Source organism: Vulpes vulpes, chromosome 3 (genome assembly GCF_048418805.1).
Source record: "Vulpes vulpes isolate BD-2025 chromosome 3, VulVul3, whole genome shotgun sequence".
Classification (NCBI taxonomy): domain Eukaryota; kingdom Metazoa; phylum Chordata; class Mammalia; order Carnivora; family Canidae; genus Vulpes; species Vulpes vulpes.
This window is the reverse complement of record NC_132782.1, coordinates 111,937,285-111,960,255: the sequence shown is the minus strand read 5'-3', so window position 1 is coordinate 111,960,255 and position 22,971 is coordinate 111,937,285. Positions and strand designations below refer to the sequence as shown.

Sequence of the window (22,971 nt, the reverse complement as noted above, 5' to 3'; positions counted from 1 at the left end):
TTTTAATGCATCTCATTTAATCTTCATAACAACCTTAGAAAGGTAGTATTAGTTATCCTGAAGTCAGATTCCCAACTCAGAGTCCTCACTGGGAGCAACCTGCCTGTCTGTGAAAACAAGTGGGTGTAGAAAAACAATAATGAGGAAGGCTCTCCAGCTGTAAAGGTTTCTTATGGTCAAATGCCCCTGGGAGCTCGGAGATCGTTGGATCTCCAACGATCCAGTCCTGGAGATGGAGGTGCGACCGGACTGATTTTAGGACCCCTGAGGGCAAGGACAGCTGAGGTTGTTCACCTTTGTCTCCACTGTCGCACAGTGCCTGGCATCCTGCAGGCACGCCATAAGCGTTATTAACAGTTGAAGAAATAGCCCCTTGTGCACCTTTTTTTCTTTCTTACCTTTTTTCAATATACCCAGATTCCCGGGGGGCCTGAGCCGGACCTGGCGAGCTTGAAGGACACTGAGCCTCCAGCTGCAGGGCCCCGCAGCAGCCTGAATCGCCGCGATCCCGGGCGCCGGGAGGGGGCGCTCTGCGGCCCTCAGCCTCCTCCCCTCCCCACGCACCCGGCGGACTGGGAGAGTCGGCCCTTAACAGCCCCCTCCTGGAAGGTGCTGGGTCCCAAAGCTGGCCTGCCCCCAGGCCCATCTGCCGGCTAATATTTAACCAGGTCTCACTCCACATTACCCACACGAGGGAAATCGGGGTGGGGTGGGGGCAGAGGAGGTCACCTCCAAATCGCTACTTTCGGGGCTTATAGGCCTTTCATGTATCACCCAACAATTCATAAGCACCTATTCTGCGTCTGTTCCTGTAAGTCATGAGTACCTATTATGTGTGCATTCATGCAACCATCATAAGCTCCATCTATGTATCCATTTGCCCAAAATATCATAAGCATTTACTGTGTGTCCATGTAAGAGCAGGAACTCTGTGTCCATTTATGCAACAGCCAGGAGCACCTACTATATGTACATTCGCTTAACATGTAAGGAGCACCTACCCTGTATCCATCAGTGCAAAATGTCTTGAGCACCTACTAGGTGCAAAGCGCGGTGCCAGGAGCTGAGGATGCTGCATGATCAAGACCCGCCGGCTTCAGGCGCTGGCGGGGGACAGCGGCAGCAGATGCACCCGGAGTCAGATGCCTCACCTACCAGAGGATGCTCTTCCTCTCCTGCACTCCTCGAGGCCAATTGTGAACCAAGATTTGCCACCCGACCGCAGAGCGGCGAGAAGGTAACTGGGCAGGGGCTCCAGCTTGGCCCAAACGAGACACACCAGAACGCGAGTCTGGTTCAACGTCGGGAGGCAAAAGACAGCTTAGGGGGGTGCGGGGCTTTCGCCCTCGCCAGCACCCACTCCTTCCACGTCCTAACGGCGGGCGCCGCGCAGGGGCGCGGAGGGGGCGCGGAGGGTTGGGGCGCGACCGAGGCTCCCCAGCGCTCGGGCTGGGGACACAGGTAGTCCCAACCGCTAGGACCAAGACTAGGGCCGAGCGGAAGCCCGGACCGCTCCCGGCCGGACTTCGTCCTGCCCGTCCCGAGGGCACGGGGGGTGGGGGGGGCGGGGGGACCAGCCCGGCTTGGGACGCGAGGGAGGGGCTCCCGTCCGGGCTCGAACCCCGGCTTGCGCCTCCCCGAATCCCGAGCCGGGGCCTCTGCCCGCCGGGCGCTGCCCGCGCGTTCCTGGAACTGGGCTGGGCGGAGAAATCAGGGCCTGCGGAGAGGCATTCCTGCCGCCCTCCCCGCCGCCCGGGGCCGCGGGGGGCCTGGCCAAGGTGACCCCGCGGGGGGGAGGCGAGGGGCCCCCCGCCCCCTCGGCCGCAGCGACCTCCTCCGTCTTCCCCGTCTCCGGGGCTCTTCCTCTGGGCCCGCCCGCCCCCTCCCCGGGCTTCCCCGAGGGCGGGACATCCCTCCCCCGCGCCCCCGCCCCCCCCAGGCCACCTCCCGGCCGTGTCCCAGCGCTGCCCTCGGGCCGGGGGCGGGGCTGCGCGGGGGTGGGGGGCGCGGGGATGGGGCCCCGGGGGACGCCCGCCGCTCGCCGCGGCCCCGCCGCCCTCGCTGCCTCCCTTCCCCCGGCCCCGCGCCGGCTCCCGGCCGCCCCCTCCCCCGACGCGCACGCCCCGCCTGGCAGCTGGCGCCCCGGGCCTGGGGCCGCCGCGGCGAGAGGGGTTTGCAGGGAGGGCGGGCGCGAGGGAGCCAGCGGGGGAGGGAGGAGGGAGCGAGGCCGCCCCCCGCGCCCCTCCTCCTCCCCCTCCTCCGAGGCTCGCCCGGCCCTCCTCCCGCCGCCTCCCTCCTCCCTCCTCCTCCCTCTCCAAGACATCCCCGCACGGCCCGGCCGCCGCGGCCACCTTCCCTGCCGGAGCTGCAGATGTGGCGGAGCGGCCGGGCGCCGGGCGGCCGAGCCAGGGGAGCCCGCGCCGCGTGAGCCTCGCGCCCCGGCGCCCGCCCGCCCCGGCCCCCCCCGCTCGCGCCCCCGCCGCCCCCCGACCGCCGGAGCCCGCAGCCCGGAGCCCGCCGCCCCCGCCGCCGAGGTAGGAAGCTCCGGGGCGTCGCGCCGTGGGGCCGGGACCCGGCTGGCCGGCCACGGGGGGCGCGGGGGGCGCGGGGGCGCGGGGGCGCGGGGGCGCGGGCCCCGAGGGTCGCCTCCGCCGCCCGCGTCCGCGCCTCGCCTCGCTCCGGGCCATTGTGAGCCCTCGCCGGGGCCCCCGCGCTCGCTCCCTCGCTCGCTGGGCTCGCGCGCTCCCTCCCTCGCCGGCTCCCGGCCCCGTCCCCTCCGCGTCTCCGTCTTTCTCCTCCCTCCTTCCCTCCCTCCGTCCGGAGGCCGGGCCGAGCCGCGGCCGGGCCCGGGGCGGGAGCAAACTTCGGCGGGGAAGTTGGGCGGCCGCGGAGGGGGCGCGCTGCGGGCCGGGAGGGGCCCCGGAGCCTGGGCACGAAGTTGTCTGGGGCGCGGGGCAGCCGCCCCTTCCCACGGCTGCGCCGGGCTGTTTCCTGGACGGGGTTTGGAAGGTGTCTCCTCCCTCGTCCGGGAAAGTCTCCCCCCTGCTGCCCCGGGCTAGCCTGGGCCCTTCCTGGGCGGGGGGGGAGGGAGGGAGGCGTCCCTGGGGGTCGGGACGGGGAGGGGTGCTGCGCGGTCAGGACCGGGAGCCGGAGGCCGGGCTGGCACTTGTCCGTCCACTGCTGTCTGCGTGGAAGCAGAAGAACCCGGCCAAGTGAAGGGGGCAGGGGACCCGGCGGCCCGCAGGAGGGTCTGGAGGAGTGGGGGAGGGGTGAGGCAGGTGCATCCCGAGGGAGGGAGATGCCGGCACCCCGCTTCCCGCAGGCCCCCTGGATTGGGGCTGGAATCTAGGCTGGCACCTGGAGGCCCTGGCACACTGCCCTGGCGGGTCCGGTCCTCGGGCCACAGCAGGGCAGCATGCTGCCCGTCCGCCTGTCCAGGAGGGCCCGCCTGGCCTGGCCCCCCGGGGCAGTGATGGTGGCAGGGATCCTGGCCCTGCCCTGGGGCCTGGGAAGCGGGAAGGGATCCTGGGAGGAGCCCTGGGCCCCCAGCCATCACAGCCCAGGATCTTGGCTCTGAAGGGAACGCTTGACACTGAGGGGGCAGCCAGGCCAGCCGGGGACCTGGCCAAGGCCTGGGCTCTCGTGGCTCTCCGTCTAGGCCAGGGCCAGGGCCCGAGCTGTGGGCTTTCGAGGCAGCCTTCCTGAGGGTCTTCCAGCCCCGAGGGAAGCTGGGGCAGGGAAGCTGGGGCCGAGCTGATGCTAGAGACCCGCAGGAGACACCCTGCCCCCCCAGGGGCTTCCTCAGTTCCCAAGCTCAGGGAAGGAGAAACTGGCCGTTTCCTTCTGCCCACCCACCCAGCCCTCTCCAAGCCCCACTCCTGGTGCCACAGCGCCACAGCTGTTCCAGCCCAGCCCACACATCCCTCCCCGTGACCTCGGAGCCTTCCCCCTCTGCTCCTCCTTCTCCCCTCTGGGCCTGGGCTGGGCCTCCCAGCTGGCCCTGGCCCACTCTGGGGGAGGGGCTGCACCTGGGGAGCCCTTCCCAGGACACCTCTTCCAAGCTCCAGCCCTGCCCGTTTTACAGCCCACCTCCAGCTCTCCTTGGCCCTGTCTGCAAGCAGCCAAGGAAGAGGCAGTGCCAGGGCGTTGGGGCACAGTGTATGGGGGTTGGGGACCCCTTGGAAGCAGCCCTGTTTTCCTTAGCTCCTTACCCTCCCCCTCCTTTCCGGAGCTGCCATTAGCGCTGACCCTCTGACCCCCAGAGCCTGCCTGCCCTTCCCTGTCTGTGACCTTTGACCTTTGGTGTTAAATCCCTCCAGCTGGGGCTCTTCGGCCCCTGAGTGACCCTGGCCTAGGTCCCCTGGGGGGCCTCTCCCTCCTCCTGGCTCTCTACACAGGGACACCTGCCAGTCCCTCCCTCACTGATGGGGAGGGGGTGCCCCAGGAAGCCAGACAGTGAGTCACCCCACTTCCAGGCACCACTGCTTTTAGAGTCCGTGGCTTTGGGGGATTCACAAGAGCCAGGCCACAGCCTGGAGGGTAACTGGGAAAAGCCCCTGGCCTGGGAATCTGATGTCTTAGATTTGAGTTTGGGCCAGGCCACCAACTCCCAGGGGTCCTTGGGCCGGCTGCCCACCACCCCCCATCACCCCACCCCTTCCTGGGTCTCAGTTTCCTCTTCCATAAAACCAAGAGGTCAGACAAGGTGAGCTTCCCGAGCTGGAGTCTGTGAGAAGACTTGTTGGGGGGGGGTGCTAAGAAGTGGGGTCAGGCCAACAAAAGCCAACTCTCAATTATCCGTGGGTGGAGCCAGTATGAATAACTGGATGCCACAGACATCCCAAAACCTCATTTCAAACAATCGTGTGAACCGCGTCCCCCCAAAGCTTTTGTTGTTTCTAAAAAGCCAGCTGCGAATGGGTAGCCACAGCCATGTCTTGTGCCTGGGCTCCCCTCGCTGGGAGAGCCCTCGGAGGGCAGACTGGCCTGCGGGAACACAAAGCCCTGCCAGGGCCCCTCCTGGGGGCCTGGGCCAGCAGCCCTCTCACCCCACCTTGCCGCCCCCACCCCCCCTTCCCTGGCCTGGCCTTGGCCCCAGGCGGTGGGAGTGTCTCCTGCCACCTAATCCTCCCGGGGTCTGAACTGCGGTACAGGAGGAAGAATGTGTTTTCCTGACATTTTCCCATGTGCATTTTCATCCACCCTGACTTGCCTGGAATCCCACTTGGGCGAGGGGGTGGGGACGGGTGCTGGGCAGAGTTGGGGGCAATCCCAGGATGAGGGAGGGTGGCGACGGCTGTGCCTGGGGGACCAGATGTTGGGGCTGGGGCCTGCAGTTGAGCTCTTTGGGAGGCGTCGGGGTGGGGCCCTGGTTCTGGGAGGCGCCCTGGGGTTTGGTGGGGGAGATGGCTGCTCCTGGCTCTCCCCTCGGGTACACCCAGGTTATGTACCAGGGGAGCCTGTGGAGGCCCCTCACCCAAGCAGGGAGTTCGGCTTGTAGTGGAGAGGCCCCGAGCTGGGTGGAATAGCGGGGAAGGTCTCTTCGGGGCTGCAGAGAAGCCTCCCTCTATTCAGGATTATTATTGTCGTTTTATATTTCACACAGATGACCGAGGCCAGGGGGTGACTGGCGGAAGGTGCCGGCTGGTCCCCCCTTCATCCAGAGTTGGGGAGGATCCCTGGCTGGTGAGATCAGGGCAGCCAGAAGGGTGTGCGGCCCAGACGTGTGCCGGGGTGGCACCTCTCTGAGATGGGATCTGCACATCTGCCCCAGTGGCTTCTAAGGTGGCCGCCTCAGCGCCACCCTGGTGCATTCAGGTGTGGCTGGGGGCGGGGATGCGGCATCGTGCACCTCTGGTAGGACCTCTGGTGCTTTGCTGACCAGCCAGGGTTGAAGCTTTGCTGCTGGGACAGGAAAGGGTGTGCTGTGAGGGTTTCTGTGTAGGGGCGCAGCCTGGAGCACAGAGACCCTGGTCTCTCTCCTGCCTCCGGCTCAGCCCTGGAAACCCCTGCTGTCTCTCCAACTAATAAGAATGCCAGCTTAGGCCCCTAGGAAGGCAGGGATAGGTTGCCAACGTTGGTCAGGGGATGGAACAGCCTGGGGAACAGCCTGATTTTTTCGATTCCCCGAAAAAATCAGCACACTGCCTTCAGTGGCCCAGGGAACTTTGCAGGTGTTGACATCTGTCACCTGAAATTGTCACATCAGCCCTGTGAGGAAGATCTATTGATCACTGTTGACAAATGAAGAAACTAAAGCCTTAGGATGGGGCAGGACCAGTGGGCATCTGGGCCCAAGTTCCTGGGTGTGCTCTGGCTGGGGGGCTGGGGGGTGCTATCTGGTGGCCAGTTTCCCACCTGGTTTAAGAAGGGATCCTGCTCTTGAGGGGAACCCAAGGTGGCCCTAGCAGCTGTGTACATGGGGCCCCCAAGCCTCCACCCTTTCTGGTACTGATCCTTCTGGCCTTGGCTCCAGACTGCTCCACGGGGAGGTGAGGCCTGGCCCAGGTCTGCGGGGATCCCTGGCCCTTCTTCCCATTGCAGCTGTGGTGCTGTGGGACCCTCCCAGGGGTGCTCTGGAGGCCTCTACGGAGCCTGACCTGCCATCCTGGCCAGGATGCTTCTCTCCACGCTCCCTCAGGCCGTGCAGGGCAGAGGCCTGGAGCTCTGGCCTTCCTCTCTTCCTCTCCCTCCCAGATGGGATGGAGGGTTCTGGTGAACTGGTGGTCAGGCTGGGAGGAGCCTGGGGGGCACAGAGATATGAAGTGATTCCAGTGTTGGGTGGGGGGGACTTTCTATCTGCTCCAGATGCCCCTGGTGGGGGTTGGGCAGAGGGATTGAGAATCTTCTAGAGCTGTGACTGGGGGTCGGGGGAGAGGCTGGGGCTTCCTCAGGCCCTTTGTCTTCGAGGCCTGAAAAGCCAGGTAGTACCCGCCACAGGGAGGGCCCCGCTCTGGAGCGTGCGACATGTGTGTGCACACGTACTCCTGCCTTGGCAGATGGCTGCCCGGGGAGGGGACTGACCCAGCCCTGGGCCCCCTTCTCCAGTCACGGCCAAGGGCGGGTGGGAGGCTTCAGAGGCCCCAGGAGGCTGCAGACCTGCCTGAGTCAGCCCTGGGAAAGCAGTCCTGCCCAGCTGACAGAGGGTCGCGTCTCCTTTACACAGACGCACTCACAGGCTAGTGCCCCCTGGGACCCTAGAAGTAAGGAGGTGGCTGGTGGGGGCAGGCGGGGGGTGGGGGTGGCGGTGGCGGCGACACTGAAGCTTGGAGACTCAAGGGCTCGGCCTGGGGTCACTTGGGGTCAGGGAGGGACAGAGAGGGACCGGAGCCTAAGGCAGTCTGGCCTTGGCCCCTGAAACGTCAGTTCAACCTGGGAATCCCCTCAGCTCCACTGTTGCCAGCCCTGCATCCACCGCAGGGCCCCCCTCCATCCCAGGCCCTGCATCCACCTCAGGCCCCCCATCCACTGCAGGCCCTGTATCCATCCCAGGCCCGGCATCCACTGCAGGCCCCCCATCCACCGCAGGCCCTGCGTCCACCCCAAGCCCCCCATCCACCCCAGGCCCCCATTCTGCACAGGCACCACATCCACCTCAGGCCCCCCCCATCCATCCCAGGCCCCCCATCCACCCCAGGCCCCCATCCACCCCAGGCCTCGCATCCACCGTAGGCCCCCCCATCTTCCCAAGGCCCCCCATCAGCCCCAGGTCTCACATCCACCCCAGGCCCCCCCATCCACCGCAGGCCCTACATGCACTGCAGGGGCAGAAGGGCAGGATGGCCTGACACTGGGCCCTGACATGGGGGCAGCTGCGTCTGGGGAAGCCTCTCTCTCTCCCTTCATCCCATCGTCCAGCTGGATCTGGCTGGCAAGTCCCGGCCTGCCTGAGCCCTTTCTCCCCTGGGCCAGTGCCTCCTGCATCCAGAGCCCCCAGCCCCACACTTTCAGGCTGACTGACCCTGAGCTGTGATGTCTCTGCCCCTGGGCTGTGGGGCCCTCCATTGTCCTGCCTGTTCTAAAGCTCTGCCTGCAGCCTGCCCCCCCCAGCCCCCCCCCCGCACCCCCCCCCAGCATGGCTGGCTGTTTGACTGCCAGCCCCACCCTCCTCCAGGCAGGTACTGCAGCACCACCTCAGGACACCTAGTGGTCACCCTGCTTGGTCCTTTGGACCATGGGCCCCAAGGGCCTGAAGCAGGCCGGGCCTGGCAGGGCCCTACCCAGTGGCTGTTTCCTTTTGGCTTTGGAGATTGCCCCCAGCTTCTAGATTTGCTTTGCTGCTGAATTGGAGAAGGAGGGGAGGGGCACGGGAGGGGCACGGGAGGGGGGGAGCAAGGAGAAAGGGCTGCAGGCAGGGGGTAGTGGGGGGCTGGGGGTGGAGTCCAGAGTTCCTGGGCCTGGCTGCTGGCTGTTCTGGGGTGGGCTCTGCGCCACGCTGGGTGGGCATGGCAGGACAGAAGCTGGGGGAACTGGGCCCTGCCAGTCATCCCATCTGAACCAGGGCAACAGTGGCCACCTCGTCCTCGTCCAGGTCTCCTCCTGGGTCCTTTGCAGGGGAAGAGACCTCTGTGTCAAGGCCCAGGCCCTGCCTCTCACCTTGACCTTGGGCAAGCCACTTCCTTCTTTGGGCCTCAGCCCCTCCATACCTACCCCCCTCACCTGGCTGCTGGGTACCACAAATGGATTTATTCATTCAACCAACACACACTGAGTGCCAGGTGTTCAGGAAAAGCAGAGAGGGCAGGTGCGATGGTGCTGTTCAGGGAGTGGTTAGGGTTCTCAAGCTCCAGGCTACTTTAGGCTAGTGCTTCCCTTTCCCGGGTGGGGAAACTGCTTGGCCCACATCAGACTGTGGTGGGCCAGGTTTCTGACTCGGAGCCCCCAGCACTTTGCATCACTGCGCAGGTCCTGCTAGTGGGAGGAGTTAGCACAGCATGGGGGCCATGGGAAATAGTGCGGTGGTCTGCTCCACAAGGCCTTCACCTGCTCCAGGACTCCCTTCTTGGAGTGAGGCTCTAAATGCCAGGTGCAGGGGTAAGTGCCAGGGCCAAAGATGGGTGTGGGGGGCAGTGCGCATGGCACTCTGTGTGTAGGGCTGGGCACCCAAGGTACGTTCAGGAGCTGGTGACATGATGGTACGAGTGAGGACTTGGACCCTGGATGAGTGTGGCAGGCAGCACAGGCCCCTGCAGGGCTGGGAACACTGTCCTCGGCAGCCTGGGGACAGAAGCAGGTCCTCTGCTCAGCTGTCAGGCCCCTGGAAGAACAGCCCACGCGTGGCTGCAAGAGTCTGAGGCCCGGGAGGGTGAATCAGGGAAGACTTGCTGCGGGAAGGGGTAGGAGGGGAATGGCAGCTGGAGGAGAATATGGGAATGTGGAAGGTTGTGCAACGGGACCTGGCACCCATGAGTGAGCATCGGGCTCATGGGAGAAGGAGGATCCTGAGAAAGGAGGTGCTGCAGGGGAGCGCTTGAGGCCTGGAGCCTGTGGGCTGGAAAGGGAGAGAGTGCTTTCTGTGTAGAGCACTCCATGGCTCCCCGGTGCCCTCCAGGCCCTGGCCCAGGCTCTCTCGGGCCGCAGTCCAGGCCTCTACAGCATTGGGCCCAGAAAGAGTGTGGGCCTTGGAACCTGGTAGTGAATCCCAGATGTGCTACTTACAAAGCTCTGTGACCTTGGCGGGTGACTGAACCAATCTCAGCCTCCATCTCCCCCTCTGGAAAATGGAGAGGCAAGCACCTAATTTGCAGGGCTGTGAGGATGGATGGAGATGGTGAGCCCAAGGCAGACTGGCCAGTCTGGCCTGCAGAGCAAGTTAGGACCTAATGCCCCAGCATTTCATCCCATGTCTCCCTGCTCAGGAGCAGCCCTCCCCAGCCCTCCTGCTCTTGTTCCCCCACCGAGGTCTGGGCGCCTTTTATCCTCACTCATCTGTGGGCCCCCAGGACGGAGTGGGGTGGAGGGCCTGCTGCTGGAATGCATAACTGAGCGATGGGGTAAATGAGGCAGAGGGAGGGAAGGGCCAAAGTCCAGAGCCCGCCTTGCCAGCCTCTGCTCAGAGTTGGCAGGTGCTGTCCAGGGCCTGCTGCTTGTCCCAGGGCAGTGGGAGGGCTGGGCCATGGCAAAAGCCCCCCAGGACCCAGGGAGGTACTCACAGGGTTGTCTTAGAGCCGGACTTGGTTGGGAAAGTGCAGTGTTTCCTTCCCTTTGGGGCCCGGGCCTCATCCCTGCTGCTCCTCATAACTGCTGGGTCCCAGAGCCTGATGCTGGTCACATGCTGTGTCCTGTGTGTATGCTGTTGGGGCACAGGTGTGACACACATACATGTGCCTGTATGTCGGGCTGCAGTGAGTGCCCGCCTGCGTCCTGTGGGATACTGGCCATTGCCTGTGGCGGCCCCAGAGAGTTCTGGCACAGTGCCCAGCCCTGACTGTCCACCATGAGTGGCAGTGCTGCCTAGCAGGGCCCAGCCTGCTCCCGCCGAGGCCTCAGTGGGTGTGTGTCCCTGTCTGGCTCCCCACAGCCCTGCGCCAGCTCCTCCCGGGGATCTGGGCAGCCTGGGCCCGGCCCTTCCCTTCCCAGTCCGAGGGCGGGCGTGGGGACTGCTTGGCGGGCTCGCCTCTGGCTAAGACCCAGGTGCAGGCAGTGCTCATAGCCCCACGCACCACCTCTCCCCCTGCACCCCCCAACCAGGCTGGGCAGACAGGAAAATACCAGACATAGTTGTGCAAAGGTGGCTGCAGGCAGGCGGGCTGCAGGGGGTGGAGGCCCTTGAGATGGGGGCCTGGAAGCCACTGGCTTGAGGGAGGCTTCTGTGCCAGGCTGGCCCCTGCAGCTGGACAGACATGCACATCTGTGTGAGTGTGCATGTGTGGGCCGGGCCCATGAGTGAGTCGCTTTTCCCTACCCTCACTGTCCCCCCCGCCCCAGCCTGGTGGCATTGGCGAAGCCAGGACTGGTGAGGGGGTGGGCACAGGGGCGGGGAAGCCAGCCTTGAGCCTCCCAGCTTCAGCACTGCTGAAGTATCTGGGTGACCTGGGGAGGCCAAGGGATTGCATGGGGCACCGCCCCCCCCCCCCCCCCCAGGGCCAGGAACCACAATCCTCAGTCTACTAGTTGCCAGCATCTTCTGCATGCCAGGCACTGGCCCGCCTCTCCCTGCGGGATGTCCTGGGTCCCCAACTTGCCGGTGAGCTGACACCTGACACCTTATGTGATACCTGTTTGTGACTAAGGCTCACGGGGGCCACAGGGACCCATCTGAGGCCCCACAGCCATGGGCCAGAGCGCAGGGGACTGGGAGCAGCTAGCCTGGCCCTGGCAGCGCTATCTAAACATGCCTGAGTGAGGTTTGGCACCCACTGCTATTCAAGGTGCTGCCCACCTGAGGGCTTTCCTGAGGCCTCCACAGCTGAGCGCTGAGAGCTTGCCCCTGGCTGGGTCACCTGGGGCGCTGGTGCTCCCACCTGGGTGGGGTCTGCCCTCCCACGGGAATCTGGGGAGGCCCCCCAGGGCTGGCTGAGGGCCCATCTGGGATGGGGGAGGGAGGGTCCTGCCTGCTGAGAGGTTCCCAGGGAAGGCCAACCCCTCGGGCTTCCAGGAAGTGCGGCCTGCCCTGGCCCCTCTCTCTTCTGGGACCCGCTGGGGCTGGGCGAGGCCTCAGGATAAGCCCCTCCCCTGGGTCCGGGAGGAGGCCTGCTCCTCCCAGGGCTGCTCAGGCCTCCAGGGCCGCCCTCCTTCTCTTTGAGCAGTTGGGCCCTGGAAGGTGGCTTGGGTCAGCTGTGGCCACTGCACAGGACAGCTGATGCCTGAGGCTCTCTGAGGGGCACAAGCTTGTTTAGTTGTACCTTAAAATGAAGGCCGGGCGCGCTCAGGTGACCGTGAGACTGTGTTGTCTGTGGACACAGGAGGCCAGTCACCCCACAGAGCTGTCCTCACAGCTCCAGACTAGCCAAGGCTGGACGGTTCAGTGATGGTGACAGTTAATTCAACAAGGGTGACCAGGACCTACTACGTGCCCAGCATTGTTTCAGTTGCTGAATATGACATAATAATGGGAAACATTAAGAAATCACTGGATGTGTGCGTCACTAGCCAAAACCCAAGGAAGGGTTCTCATTACTATTACCATCATCCCATTTTCGAGGTGAGGACAGTGAGGCGGGGAGGTGACTTGCCCTGTCACTTGGGCAGGAAGTAGCAGAGCGGTGGTCTGACCCGCACTTGGGCCTGCCCACTCAGGGGGGTGGGGGGTGCTGAGAGGGTGAGGTCTCCCCTGCCCCAGCCCCTGCCGCTGGGCTGCCAGGAGGGTGGAGCCCTTGGCCAGAGCAGGGAGGGAGCCACAGCAGTTCCCAGGAATGGGGGGCCATTTGCTTTGGCAGCGTATCTGCCCTCGGCTCTCCAAGCCTCCCTGTGCCCCCCCCCCCACCATAGCTCACCCCTCCAGCGCCCACCTACTGCCTGCCGCCCCTCCTAGGCTCTGTACCTAACTCCCACAAACCCCTGGGAAAGGATGGGGTGCTAGGCCGGAGGGCTTTTGCCCTCCCCTCCGCACACATCCATGGGCACAGAGGGTCTGGTGAGCTTGGCTTCTGGACTCACCTGGGCTTGCAATCTAGGTCTGCCCCAGACAAGCTGCTTGACCCTGGACAGGTCACTTAACCTCCCTGAGCTGCAGTGATTACATCTGTAAGATGGGGGGGCCCTCGGCACCTGCCTTCACAGGTGCTCGCTCTTCCCCTGGCTGTCAGCAACTGGCTGTTGGTCCTGTTGTGGGGTGATGTGTGCCCAGGGTTTCCAGTGGGCTTGCTGCCCGCCTGGCCCTTGGTGTCCCCAGCTTTGGGAAGTGCGTGTTGATAGAGATGATCCCAAAGCAGCACAGGGGAGGCTGGGGACTTGCTTCCCCGCTCCGTGTGGGATCAGGAAGGCCACTGGGCTTCAAGAGGTGCATCCCGAGCTGTTGTCCCCGGGTCCTAAGCCAAAAGGGCCACGGCTGACCGAGAAAGGGCAGTTTGGGGACTACGGGGCAATCAGGGGTGTCCCTCCCCCCCACCTTACAGGGCGCTGGCCCGCCTCTGGGGGTGGGTATGCCCAGGCGCCCCCTCTGCGCTCCCAGGAGGGCCCCTGGCGGCAGCGCCCCGACACCCCCACTCGGTGCGCGCTGCGGGTGGGCTCCCAGGTGGGCGGGGCGGGGGCTCTCGCAGCGGCCCGCACAATAGCGGCCATTGTCTGGGCCAGCGGCGGGGCGGCGGGGGTGCAGCCCACCCTCGGGGTGACCCCCGCCCCCGGGAGGCCGCGGCCCGCCGGTGGTCCCCGCGCCGCCCCGCTTCCTCCCGCTCCCCGGGCTCTAATTAGTTCCTTTCGCAGCTGGAGCCGTGGCTGGCGACCACCTCAGCGCCGCCTCCCGCCCCCCCCTCCCCGCGCCTGCCCCCCCCCCCCCCCCCCCCGCGCCCGCCCTCCCCTCTGGGTCCCCCGCCCCGCCCCCCGCCTGGGCGCTGGCCCGGGCCGCCTCCCGAGGGGGCCCCCGCTGCGCCGCCGAGCCCTGGACGGTGCCACCCTGGCGGTCGCCCGCCCCCCTCCTCGGCCCCAGAACAAAGAGCAGAGCCCCAGTTCAGAACCGGCGTCTGCAGGCTGGAGGAGGGGGGAGAGGGGAATGGAAGGAGCCGCCTCGAGGTCGGCCAAGGTCAGGACAGGGGAGGTCACAGGGGGTCTTCCCCTTGCTGTGGGGCCACCTCTGGGAGGACGCGCCTGGGTGGGGCCGGCCTAGGGTTGGGGATGCTGAGAGCTGTGCGCCTTTGGGGTGGCTTCTTCCTCCTTTCCCGGGAGTGGGGGGGTGGGGGCTGGGCCTCTGGACTGGGTTCTGGCTTCCATTCCAATGAAGCTCTGCCTCCTTGGGCAAAACCTAGTGACAGGAAGTGGGGGGGGGGGCTCTCTGGGGACTGGGCCTGCTGGTTAAGGGGGGCACCGGAGTCCCCACTCCCACCTGGGCACTGTGCCTGCCCCACCCTGGTTAACACACTCCTTTTTTTCGGGGCCTCCCTAATTGTGTGTGGATGCAGGTCTCCTGCACATCTCCAGAACAAGATAACAGGGTCTAGGGCTCCTCCCTGGACCCCTTCTGGCTTAGGGCAGAAGGGCAGATGCCAAAAAGGCTGTTACCTGGGCAGGGATGCCAATCACAGGGTCAGTTTAAATTCCCAGTCCCCAAACCATCTTGCTACATTGTCCGGTTGGGGGTGGGGGGGATGGAGGCTGTGGCCCTAGGCCCGCTGAAGGACCAGGCCACCAGCCCTTCCTGGCTCCTGAATTCTTAATCAGCATAAATATTTACTTCCTTCCTCCCCTTCCAGGCTCCCAGCACAGAGGAGCTTCAGGGAGGTTGGACTGGGCCTGTGTCTAAAAATAAACAGGTAGAGGGATAGGCAGACAGACAGACATAAGGGGAGGGGGTCAGGCGGAGGGCAGCTCCCTGTCCAGCCAGAGGGAGAGTGGAAGGGCCCAAGGTCCATCCATCACTGTCACCCACCCACCTGCCCACCTTGGGTCTGGAGCTCCTAAAGGACCAGGTGGCAGCCTGATGGGCATCTCTGGCCCATGTGTGGCCTGGGGGGCAAATCCAAACGGATCTGACTGCTCCTACCTAATGCAGTTTAACTGGGGCAAGTCGGGTCACAGATGGGGTCCCACGACCAAGTGTAGCTGCCCCTCCTTGGGCTCTGAGAGTTGCCATGTAGCTGGTAGGGTCTTGGAATGTCCTAGAAGCAGAGGGTCCTAATTTAGGTAGGGGACTGCCTTGTTGTGTCCCCATGTGCTTGGAGGGTCTTGGCAGAAGTAGAGCTTTTCAAGGGAGATAGATGAGCCAGGACCTGGCACCAGAGAAAACTGTTTAAAGTTGCTGAGGTACGTGGCCGGGAAAAAAGATGAGTGGGGCCATAAAGGCTGTCCTGCTCCTTCCAGCTCCGTGAAGCAGCTCTGCACACGGGTGGGCATCTCTGGTTCCCACGGGGGGAGAGAGAGGTGTGTGTGTGTGCACACAGCTGAAATGTGTGGTCATGTACCATGTGGCGGTTACAAGGATGTTCTGTATTAAGTTATGAAAATGTGGAAAGAATGGTGAATGACGTGGAGTGTCTCATAGTTTTGGCTTGTTTAGCGGATAGATTTTTGGGTGATTATTATCATCCCAATTAGCAAACACAAGGATACACTTTGACCACATGTGGAAGGATTGCCCCTGGAAAAACTTTTGAGTTTGGAATACAGCGTTGACCTTGCTTGCTCTCGGGTCATTTGTATGTGAAGAAAATCACGCCATTGAGACGTTCTAAGGGATGGTGAAAATACCAGTGTGAGAACTTCTAATAAAAGAGTATCATCACCACTAAAAAAAATGATGTATGGTATATATTTTATTAACCACCCAGTAGAGCTGGTTCACTTCCCTCCAGCCCTGTCCCTGGCTGGCCTGGCTGCACCACAGTCCCCAGCTGCCCCCTGGTGGCGGCTCAGAACCCTCTGGCTCCATGGACTTATCAGCACCTCTCTTCAGCACCTCCCCTGGGAGCAAGGGCACCTGTCTGCACCCCCATCTCTTGGGCCAGGCTCTGCACACCTTGCCTGAGACAGGCTCTCAGCTGCCTTCCCTTGGAGGTGACCACAGCTGCCCGGGAGCCCCGACACCAGCAGCACTTGTGATCAGTAGCTGAGAACCACTAGTGGCTTCCTTGGAGGACACCCGCTCTTGGCCTGGTTCTGGGCCCTCAGGCTCAAGCCGGGCATGTGATTCTGGGCACCACTTTCCACTCGGTCAGAAATGACCTTTGGGACTTCACTGACCGGCTCCAGGGAGGTCTGGCCTTCAATTGGTAGCTCCACCACTTCTTAGCTCTGTGACCTGAGGCAGTGTCTCTAAAAATCAGTTTTCATGGCAAAATGAACCCTCTGAACTTTGCCTCCAGAACTGACTTGAGGGTAGTGGAGATGGAAGCTCTCAGTAGGTGGCTGGCACTCATGCGACCTGGGGCCAGAGCCACTTGGAAGGTCCCCCTTCCCAGGGAGACAGCCTTCAGGCTGCTGCACATCCACACCTCCCTCCCCTGGCGGCTTCAGGGGCTGCAGCAGGAGAAGCCTGAGGTCACGGTGTCACAGCACAGCTCCTGTCCTCCCCCAGGTTCCTGCCTGAATACCAGCTTGGGAACTCCCCACTGCCCGCAGCCACCTCCAACGCAGCCCCCCATCACCATGCACTCCTTGGACGAGCCGCTCGACCTGAAGCTGAGCATCACCAAGCTCCGGGCGGCGAGAGAAAAGCGGGAGAGGACGCTGAGTGTGGTCCGGCATCGAGCTCTGCACAGGGAGCTCGGCCTGGTGGATGACAGCCCCACGCCGGGCTCCCCAGGCTCTCCGCCCTCAGGTACAGCACCCCTGGTGGGGCTGGGGCTCCCAGGCCCTGATGGAGCCATAGCAATGGGAAGAACGTCTGGGGTGTATCCCCCAGGACGTAACCAGGCCCCTCACGACTTTCAGCTTAGAGCTCTGTCCCTTTATTCTCCATCTCTGGAGGGGACATTGTCCCCGGGGGGAGGCAGCTGCCCAGTTCATGAAGCTGGCACAGCAGAGCCAGGATTCAAACCAGGCCTCTGAGAGGACATGGAGGAGCTAGTAAGGGGAGCAGGCAGCTCACAAGCAGTGACAAAGGCCCTGTGACCCACCTCCTGGGCTTCAAGGCAGCATAACCAGTCAGTCAGGTCTGGGGAGACTGGGGACCAAGCCCAGCAAGTGCTTCTCAGGGGGTGCTTGGGGCTCAGGACATCTGCTCTGCTTCCTTGGATCCTGAAAACCAGACCTCCATGTCTGAGCTAGAGGGCTCTGGAAGCAGCCTGGCCCAAACCACTCATGTTACACAGGGAGCAGTGAGGCAGGAAGGGGCCCAGGAGGAGTCAGAAAGGTCCCTACCTGCCAGTGTGACAGCGAGCCAGGAGCCTGGCTTCCAATTCCTGCTCACTGGGTACTTTCCACTTCTGGTCTTAACCAATGGCTGACCTCTCATGGCGGCAAAAGTCACATTGGTCAACTGTGCAGGTGGCTGCTCAGATGCTTGGGGTCCTGGGGTGGTTTGGGGTGTGGCTGGGGTCTGCTCCCAGGGTCATGGGAGGGTGGTTCAGAGGACTCAGCTCCAGCATCCCTGAATAGTGCTTCTCCCTTAGGCTTCCTGCTGAACCCCAAGTTCCCTGAGAAGGTCGAGGGACGCTTTTCGGCAGCGCCTCTGGTGGACCTCAGCTTGTCACCGCCATCTGGGCTGGATTCTCCCAATGGCAGCAGCTCGCTGTCCCCCGAGCGCCAGGGCAATGGGGACCTGCCTGCAGTGCCCAGTGCCCCGGTAAGGAGGGCATGCGGGTTCTGGAAGAGGTGGATTGGTTTTCTGGAAAGGACCACAAACTAGGTGGCTTAGGACAACAGAAAGGTATTATTCCATCAGTCCTGGGAGCTGAAGCCTGAAGCAAGGTTGTGCTCTGTCCCAAGGCTCTGGGCAAGATTATTCCCTCACTTCTTTCCAGCTTCCGTTGGCTCTCAGTGTTCCCTGACTTGTAGCTGTGTCACTTCAACCTCTGCCTCTGGTGTCACCTGCCTTCTTCCCTCTCTTGTGTGTCTCTGAGTTCAAATCTCCCTTTCTCTTATGAAGACATCCATCACTGGATTTAGTGCCCCCCAATCCAGTATGACCAGGGGTGGGGGGCAGAGGGAGAGGGAGAGAGAGAATCTTAAGCAGGATCTAGGCCCAGGGTGGAGCCGAAGCCGGGTTTGATCTCCCGACCTTGCCATCATGCCCTGAGCTGAAATCAAGAGTCAGACTCTTAACCAACGGAGCCACCCAGGTGCCCCGAGTATGACTTCTTAACTTGACTGCATCTGCAAAGACCCTATTTCCAACTAAGGTCACACCCACAGGTACAGGGACATATGACCCTGGGGGCCGACTCAACCTGCCACAGAAGGAGACACAGGGGGTCTGGGTGCACTGGCCCGGGTGGGAGCACTGACAGCTCTGCCCTTCCCGTCTTCCCCAGGACTTCCAGCCACTGCGCTATCTGGATGGCGTCCCAAGTTCCTTCCAGTTCTTCCTGCCTCTGGGCTCCGGGGGGGCCCTGCACCTGCCTGCTTCCTCCTTCCTCACCACCCCCAAGGACAAGTGCCTCTCGCCAGAGCTACCCCTGCCCAAACAGCTGGTGTGTCGCTGGGCCAAGGTGAGTGGGGGGGCGGAGGCTGGGGCTGGGGCCAGGGCCAGGGCAGCCCCATGTAGACCCAGAACTCTCCCTGGCCCCACAGTGTAACCAGCTCTTTGAGCTCCTACAAGACCTGGTGGATCACGTCAACGATTACCACGTCAAGCCTGAGAAGGACGCAGGGTACTGCTGTCACTGGGAGGGCTGTGCCCGCCATGGCCGAGGCTTCAACGCCAGGTGAAGGAGGGTGAGAGGGGGGCGGGGGGAAGGGGCTCGGGTGTCAGGCGAGCTGAACCGAGCTCCCCTGTGCCCTCCCTGGAGCAGGTACAAGATGCTCATCCATATCCGCACACACACCAATGAGAAGCCGCACCGCTGCCCTACCTGCAGCAAGAGCTTCTCACGCTTGGAAAATCTGAAGATCCACAACCGGTCGCACACAGGTGAGGAGCTGGGCTGGAGGGCAGGGGCTGGGCGGCTGGGCATCCTGCGCATCCAAGGAGGCGGCGGAGGGGAGGGGGGCAGTCTCATTGCTTAGCAGTCCTGTTCCAAGTGCCACTCCTGGCTGAAGCCTCTCCTGTGGGTGCGACCCTCGACATCCACCCCTGGAGCACTCAGCACTCAGGATGTGATCGTCCAAGTGCTGCCACCTGGGAGGCAGTGTGTGCTTGCTCCTCACTGGGCTCCAGCACACTGTGGGGCCGGCACTGGTGAACAGAGCCACACACCTAATTTTAAATTTACTAATTGCCAAAAAAATTTTTTTTAATTAAAATAATTCTAATTGCCACATTAAAAAAAAAGGATAAAGGGATAGGTGAAATGAATTGTAATGAAATATTTTCTTGAATCCGATATATTAAAAAAAACTATCAATGAGACGCTGGAATTATTTTGTACAAAGTTGTGGAGTCACAACCTGGTGTGTATTTTTCCCCTCGCTCACAGCCCATCTCTGTTTGGGCCAGCCGCACTTCAAAGGCTCAGGGCCGCGAGTGGCCATTTCGTGGACCCAAAGGTGTTCTGCTGAGCCAGGACCAAATACAGCACAGGGCGCCGTCTCGCGGGGGTGACCTGGGCCGCCTCCCAGTGGGTCTTCCCGGGAGTACACACACAGATTTGTGGGTTGAAGCGGTCACGTCATCCACAAATTAAAGCACAGGACGGAGGCCGGGGGCACACAGGGCTGGCTTCTGTGGCTGCGCCCCGCCGTCCCCACCCGGGATCAGATCTCGTGCCGGGTGCTGGGGACACCGTCCCCCACATCAGACAGTCCGCGCTCTCGGGGAGGTCTTGGTGTCGGGTGGGGGGCCTGGGGCTGCCCAGCGTGTGGGTGGGGGTTAGGACACTGGGCTGGGGAGAGGCCCCTCACGCCGCCCCGCCCCACAGGTGAGAAGCCCTACGTCTGCCCCTACGAGGGCTGCAACAAGCGCTACTCCAACTCCAGCGACCGCTTCAAGCATACGCGCACCCACTACGTGGACAAGCCCTACTACTGCAAGATGCCCGGCTGCCACAAGCGCTACACGGACCCCAGCTCGCTGCGCAAGCACATCAAGGCCCACGGCCACTTCGTGTCTCACGAGCAGCAAGAGCTCCTGCAACTGCGCCCGCCCCCCAAACCACCGCTGCCCACCCCTGATGGCAGCCCCTATGTCAGCGGAGCCCAGATCATCATCCCCAACCCCGCTGCCCTTTTCGGAGGCCCGGGCCTGCCCGGCCTGCCCCTCCCCCTGGCCCCTGGCCCCCTTGACCTCAGTGCCCTGGCCTGTGGCAACGGTGGGGGTGGTGGGGGTGCAGGGGGCATGGGCCCCGGGCTGCCGGGCCCGGTCTTGCCCCTCAATCTGGCCAAGAACCCGCTGCTGCCCTCACCCTTTGGGGCTGGTGGACTGGGCCTGCCTGTGGTCTCCCTCCTCGCTGGCTCCGCTGGCGGCAAGGCCGAGGGGGAGAAGGGGCGTGGGGCAGTGCCCGCCAGGTCTCTGGGCATGGAGGGCCGCAAGACCCCCCTTGAGAGGACGGAGAGCAGCCGCTCCCGGCCAAGCCCCGACGGACTGTCCCTGCTGCCCGGCACCGTGCTGGACCTGTCCACGGGCGTCAACTCCGCAGCCAGCAGCCCAGAGGCACTCACTCCTGGCTGGGTGGTCATCCCGCCAGGCTCCGTGCTGCTCAAGCCGGCAGTGGTGAACTGACCGCCCCGCGGACAGCTACCTGCGGCCCTGCCCCTGACGAACGGAAAGTCTTCTGCGAAATAGCAATAATGTCCTCCTGCCCCCAGGGCCTGGGTGGCTGTGTCCCCCCCGCCCCCCGGTAGACCCAGCCCCAGACAAAGCTGGGCAGCAAGGATGGTGCTAGAAGGTCATTGGTGGTGTCCCAGGCTCCGGAGGGGGAACTGGCCCTGCCAGCCAGGGAGGGCTGTGCTCCTGGGTGCTGAGGCCTTGCTCACCTCTGGCCCTCCCCCTGCCCTGCCCCCCCCCCTCGGTCCCCCAGCCCGCCCACCCTGGTGCCTCCCTCATTCAGTCGCCAGCCTGGGTCGGTGACCCTCCCTCCCTGCCTTGCCCACCTGCTAGACCTGTCCCCGTCCTGCCTAGCCTCTCTGGGCCCCTGCTCTGGGGGCTTCTTGGACCCCTTTCCCTCTGGCCCACTCTCCAGAGGGAGAGAAAGACAGACGCAGGCAAAGCCACAGGAAGAAGCCACCATATCCCTATGACAAGGTGCCTCCAACCTCAGAGAGGGAGGCCCGCTCTGCCAGCTGCCCCTCACCACTAGCCCATCCAAAACCAGCCAGCACTACCTGAGGGTCGGCCCCTTCTCTGGGCTGGGTGCTCTCCAAAGCGAGGGGATTGCTGACCACTCCCCTGCCCCTTCTCTGCTGGGCCTCCTCCCTCTGCTTTCAGGGAGCCCTGAGTGAGGAGGCCAGACACCAGGACCCTGGGCCCTCATTCGGCTCAGGGAATGGTGGGGCAGGGCCTGGCCTGGGGCAGTGCTACTCAGCACAAGGGACTCTGGAGGCTTGCAGGGTTTCAGTAGGTGGGAGGCTGGCTGGGGACAATCCCAGGCTGGGGCACAGCTCCCACTCTGGGGGTGCCAAGTCACAGCGGCACATGGGGGAAGGTAGGGCTCCAGGTCAGTGCTGGGCTTGCGAGCTTTCCAGAGGCCACGAACTGAAAACCCTGGGCTTGGGGGTGGTGGAGCCATGGGAGGGCCCCTCTGTTGGGAAGGGGGAAGAGGAAGGAACCCAGGGTTTACGACATGGCTGTTTCCTTTGTCTTTTCCCAACTGAGCCTCTGTCCTAGAGGTGTCGCCCCCCCCCCCCCCCCCCGCCACAGGGCATGGGCCAGAATAAGCTAAGGATGCTGGTGTTCCACTGCCCCATCCTGCCAGGCCCGGGGGGCCTCAGCATAGGCACACCCCCACCCTTGCTGTTCCCTCTGGAGGTGGCCTGGCGGTCAGGACTTTTGGCTCCACAGCCACATGACCAAGCACTCCATTTCCCCTGCTGTAGAACAGGGAGCTGCAGGCCAGCAGTGGTGGTGGCAGCAGCCCAGCAGCTCCAGGGTCTCCCAGCTGCTCCTCTGAGCAGCTCTGCAGACTCCACCCTTTCCTGGACCGCCCTTCTGTCCTAGAGGGGTCACCCTGACCCGGCCTGCCCTGACAGGGCCTGGCAGTGCTGGCTCTGCCCCTTGAAGGGGCTGTGAGTGAAGCAGGAGGGAGCTGGTCTCCTTTCTTTGGGCCCCCCAGGACCCAGGCCTTAAGTCCCCACTTGGGGGTGAGGGCTTTGAGACTCAAGCCCAGGGAGCAGAGGAACAGGGCACTGAAAGGTGACATTAGCTCAGCATGTGACTTGGTGACAGACCAGGCTCGAGAGGGCTGGTGTACGTGTTGTTGTTGTGGGTTTGTTGTTGCACATTCCAGGATATCAGTATTTTAACAGGTTCTAAGTGCCTTTCTATCGTAGCTTATGTTTTTCCTCCTCTTGGCTCCATTGCTGTTAGCATAGAGTTTAAAAAAAAAGAGATAAGCTAATGACTATAACAATATATTCCTCCATGTGAGAGGAAGTTTATAAAGAAACAATAAAAGTGAGTTGCAAAGATGGTTTCTGTCTTGGCTGTGCCATGAGCGGAGCCGCCCTTCTTGAGAACACTGACTGCCCCGTGCCTGGTTTGGGTCAGCACGGGCCCTGTTCTGGGGCTTCCTTCCAACCCTGTGGATGCCACAACGGCCAGACCTGCTCCTGGGAGCTGGGAGGGAGCAGGTCCTGAGGGCACTGAGATGGAAGATTCTGGATGAAGCATCATGGGTCCGGGTCCTCATCCTGCCACCACCTGCTGTGACTTTGGTGAGCATCTCACTTCTGGGGGAGACACAACTCACTGGCCTCAGTCCAACCAGAGTCTGGCAAAGGCTTCTCTTTCCCGGCGTCACTGGAACATTCCAACCAGATTCCAGAGATGCTGGACTGAAACCCAGCTCAAGGAGAGGTGGCCTGTGACAGAGCCAGGGGCCCAAGGCTCTGTACCCAGAGGGAAGGGTAAGGGCAAGTCTGAGGATGGTGAGATGCTGGAGGGGCCTGGAGCTGGCGCCCTGACAACAGGAGTGGCCACATCTGGTACGTGACAGCTCAGCGGGCAGGGCTGGACTGGCTGGCTTCTGGCCAACCTCACCCACCCCAGCCCTGCAGGGTGTCAAAGGCATGTTAACAGGGATATAGCGCTGCTGCCTCCCCTCCCCACTGGCCAGAAGAGCAGGCTGC

At 63.1% G+C, this 22,971-nt stretch overlaps 1 protein-coding gene across 2 annotated transcripts; it reads left to right on the top strand.

The window, feature by feature from the left end:
- The first annotated feature begins 1,098 nt into the window (after positions 1-1,098).
- GLIS2 (GLIS family zinc finger 2) lies at positions 1,099-22,311 on the top strand. 2 transcript variants are annotated; one of them, XM_072751403.1, is made up of 7 exons: positions 1,099-1,237; positions 16,166-16,408; positions 17,202-17,374; positions 18,063-18,239; positions 18,322-18,455; positions 18,543-18,661; positions 19,608-22,311. In XM_072751403.1, exons 2-7 carry the CDS (start codon positions 16,237-16,239, stop codon positions 20,405-20,407), a joined length of 1,575 nt encoding a protein of 524 aa, XP_072607504.1. In that variant the 5' UTR covers positions 1,099-1,237; positions 16,166-16,236; the 3' UTR covers positions 20,408-22,311. The 2 variants fall into 2 exon arrangements, with proteins under 2 accessions (XP_072607504.1, XP_072607503.1); XM_072751402.1 differs by lacking the exon at positions 1,099-1,237 and adding an exon at positions 2,404-2,534.
- Positions 22,312-22,971: the final 660 nt, after the last annotated feature.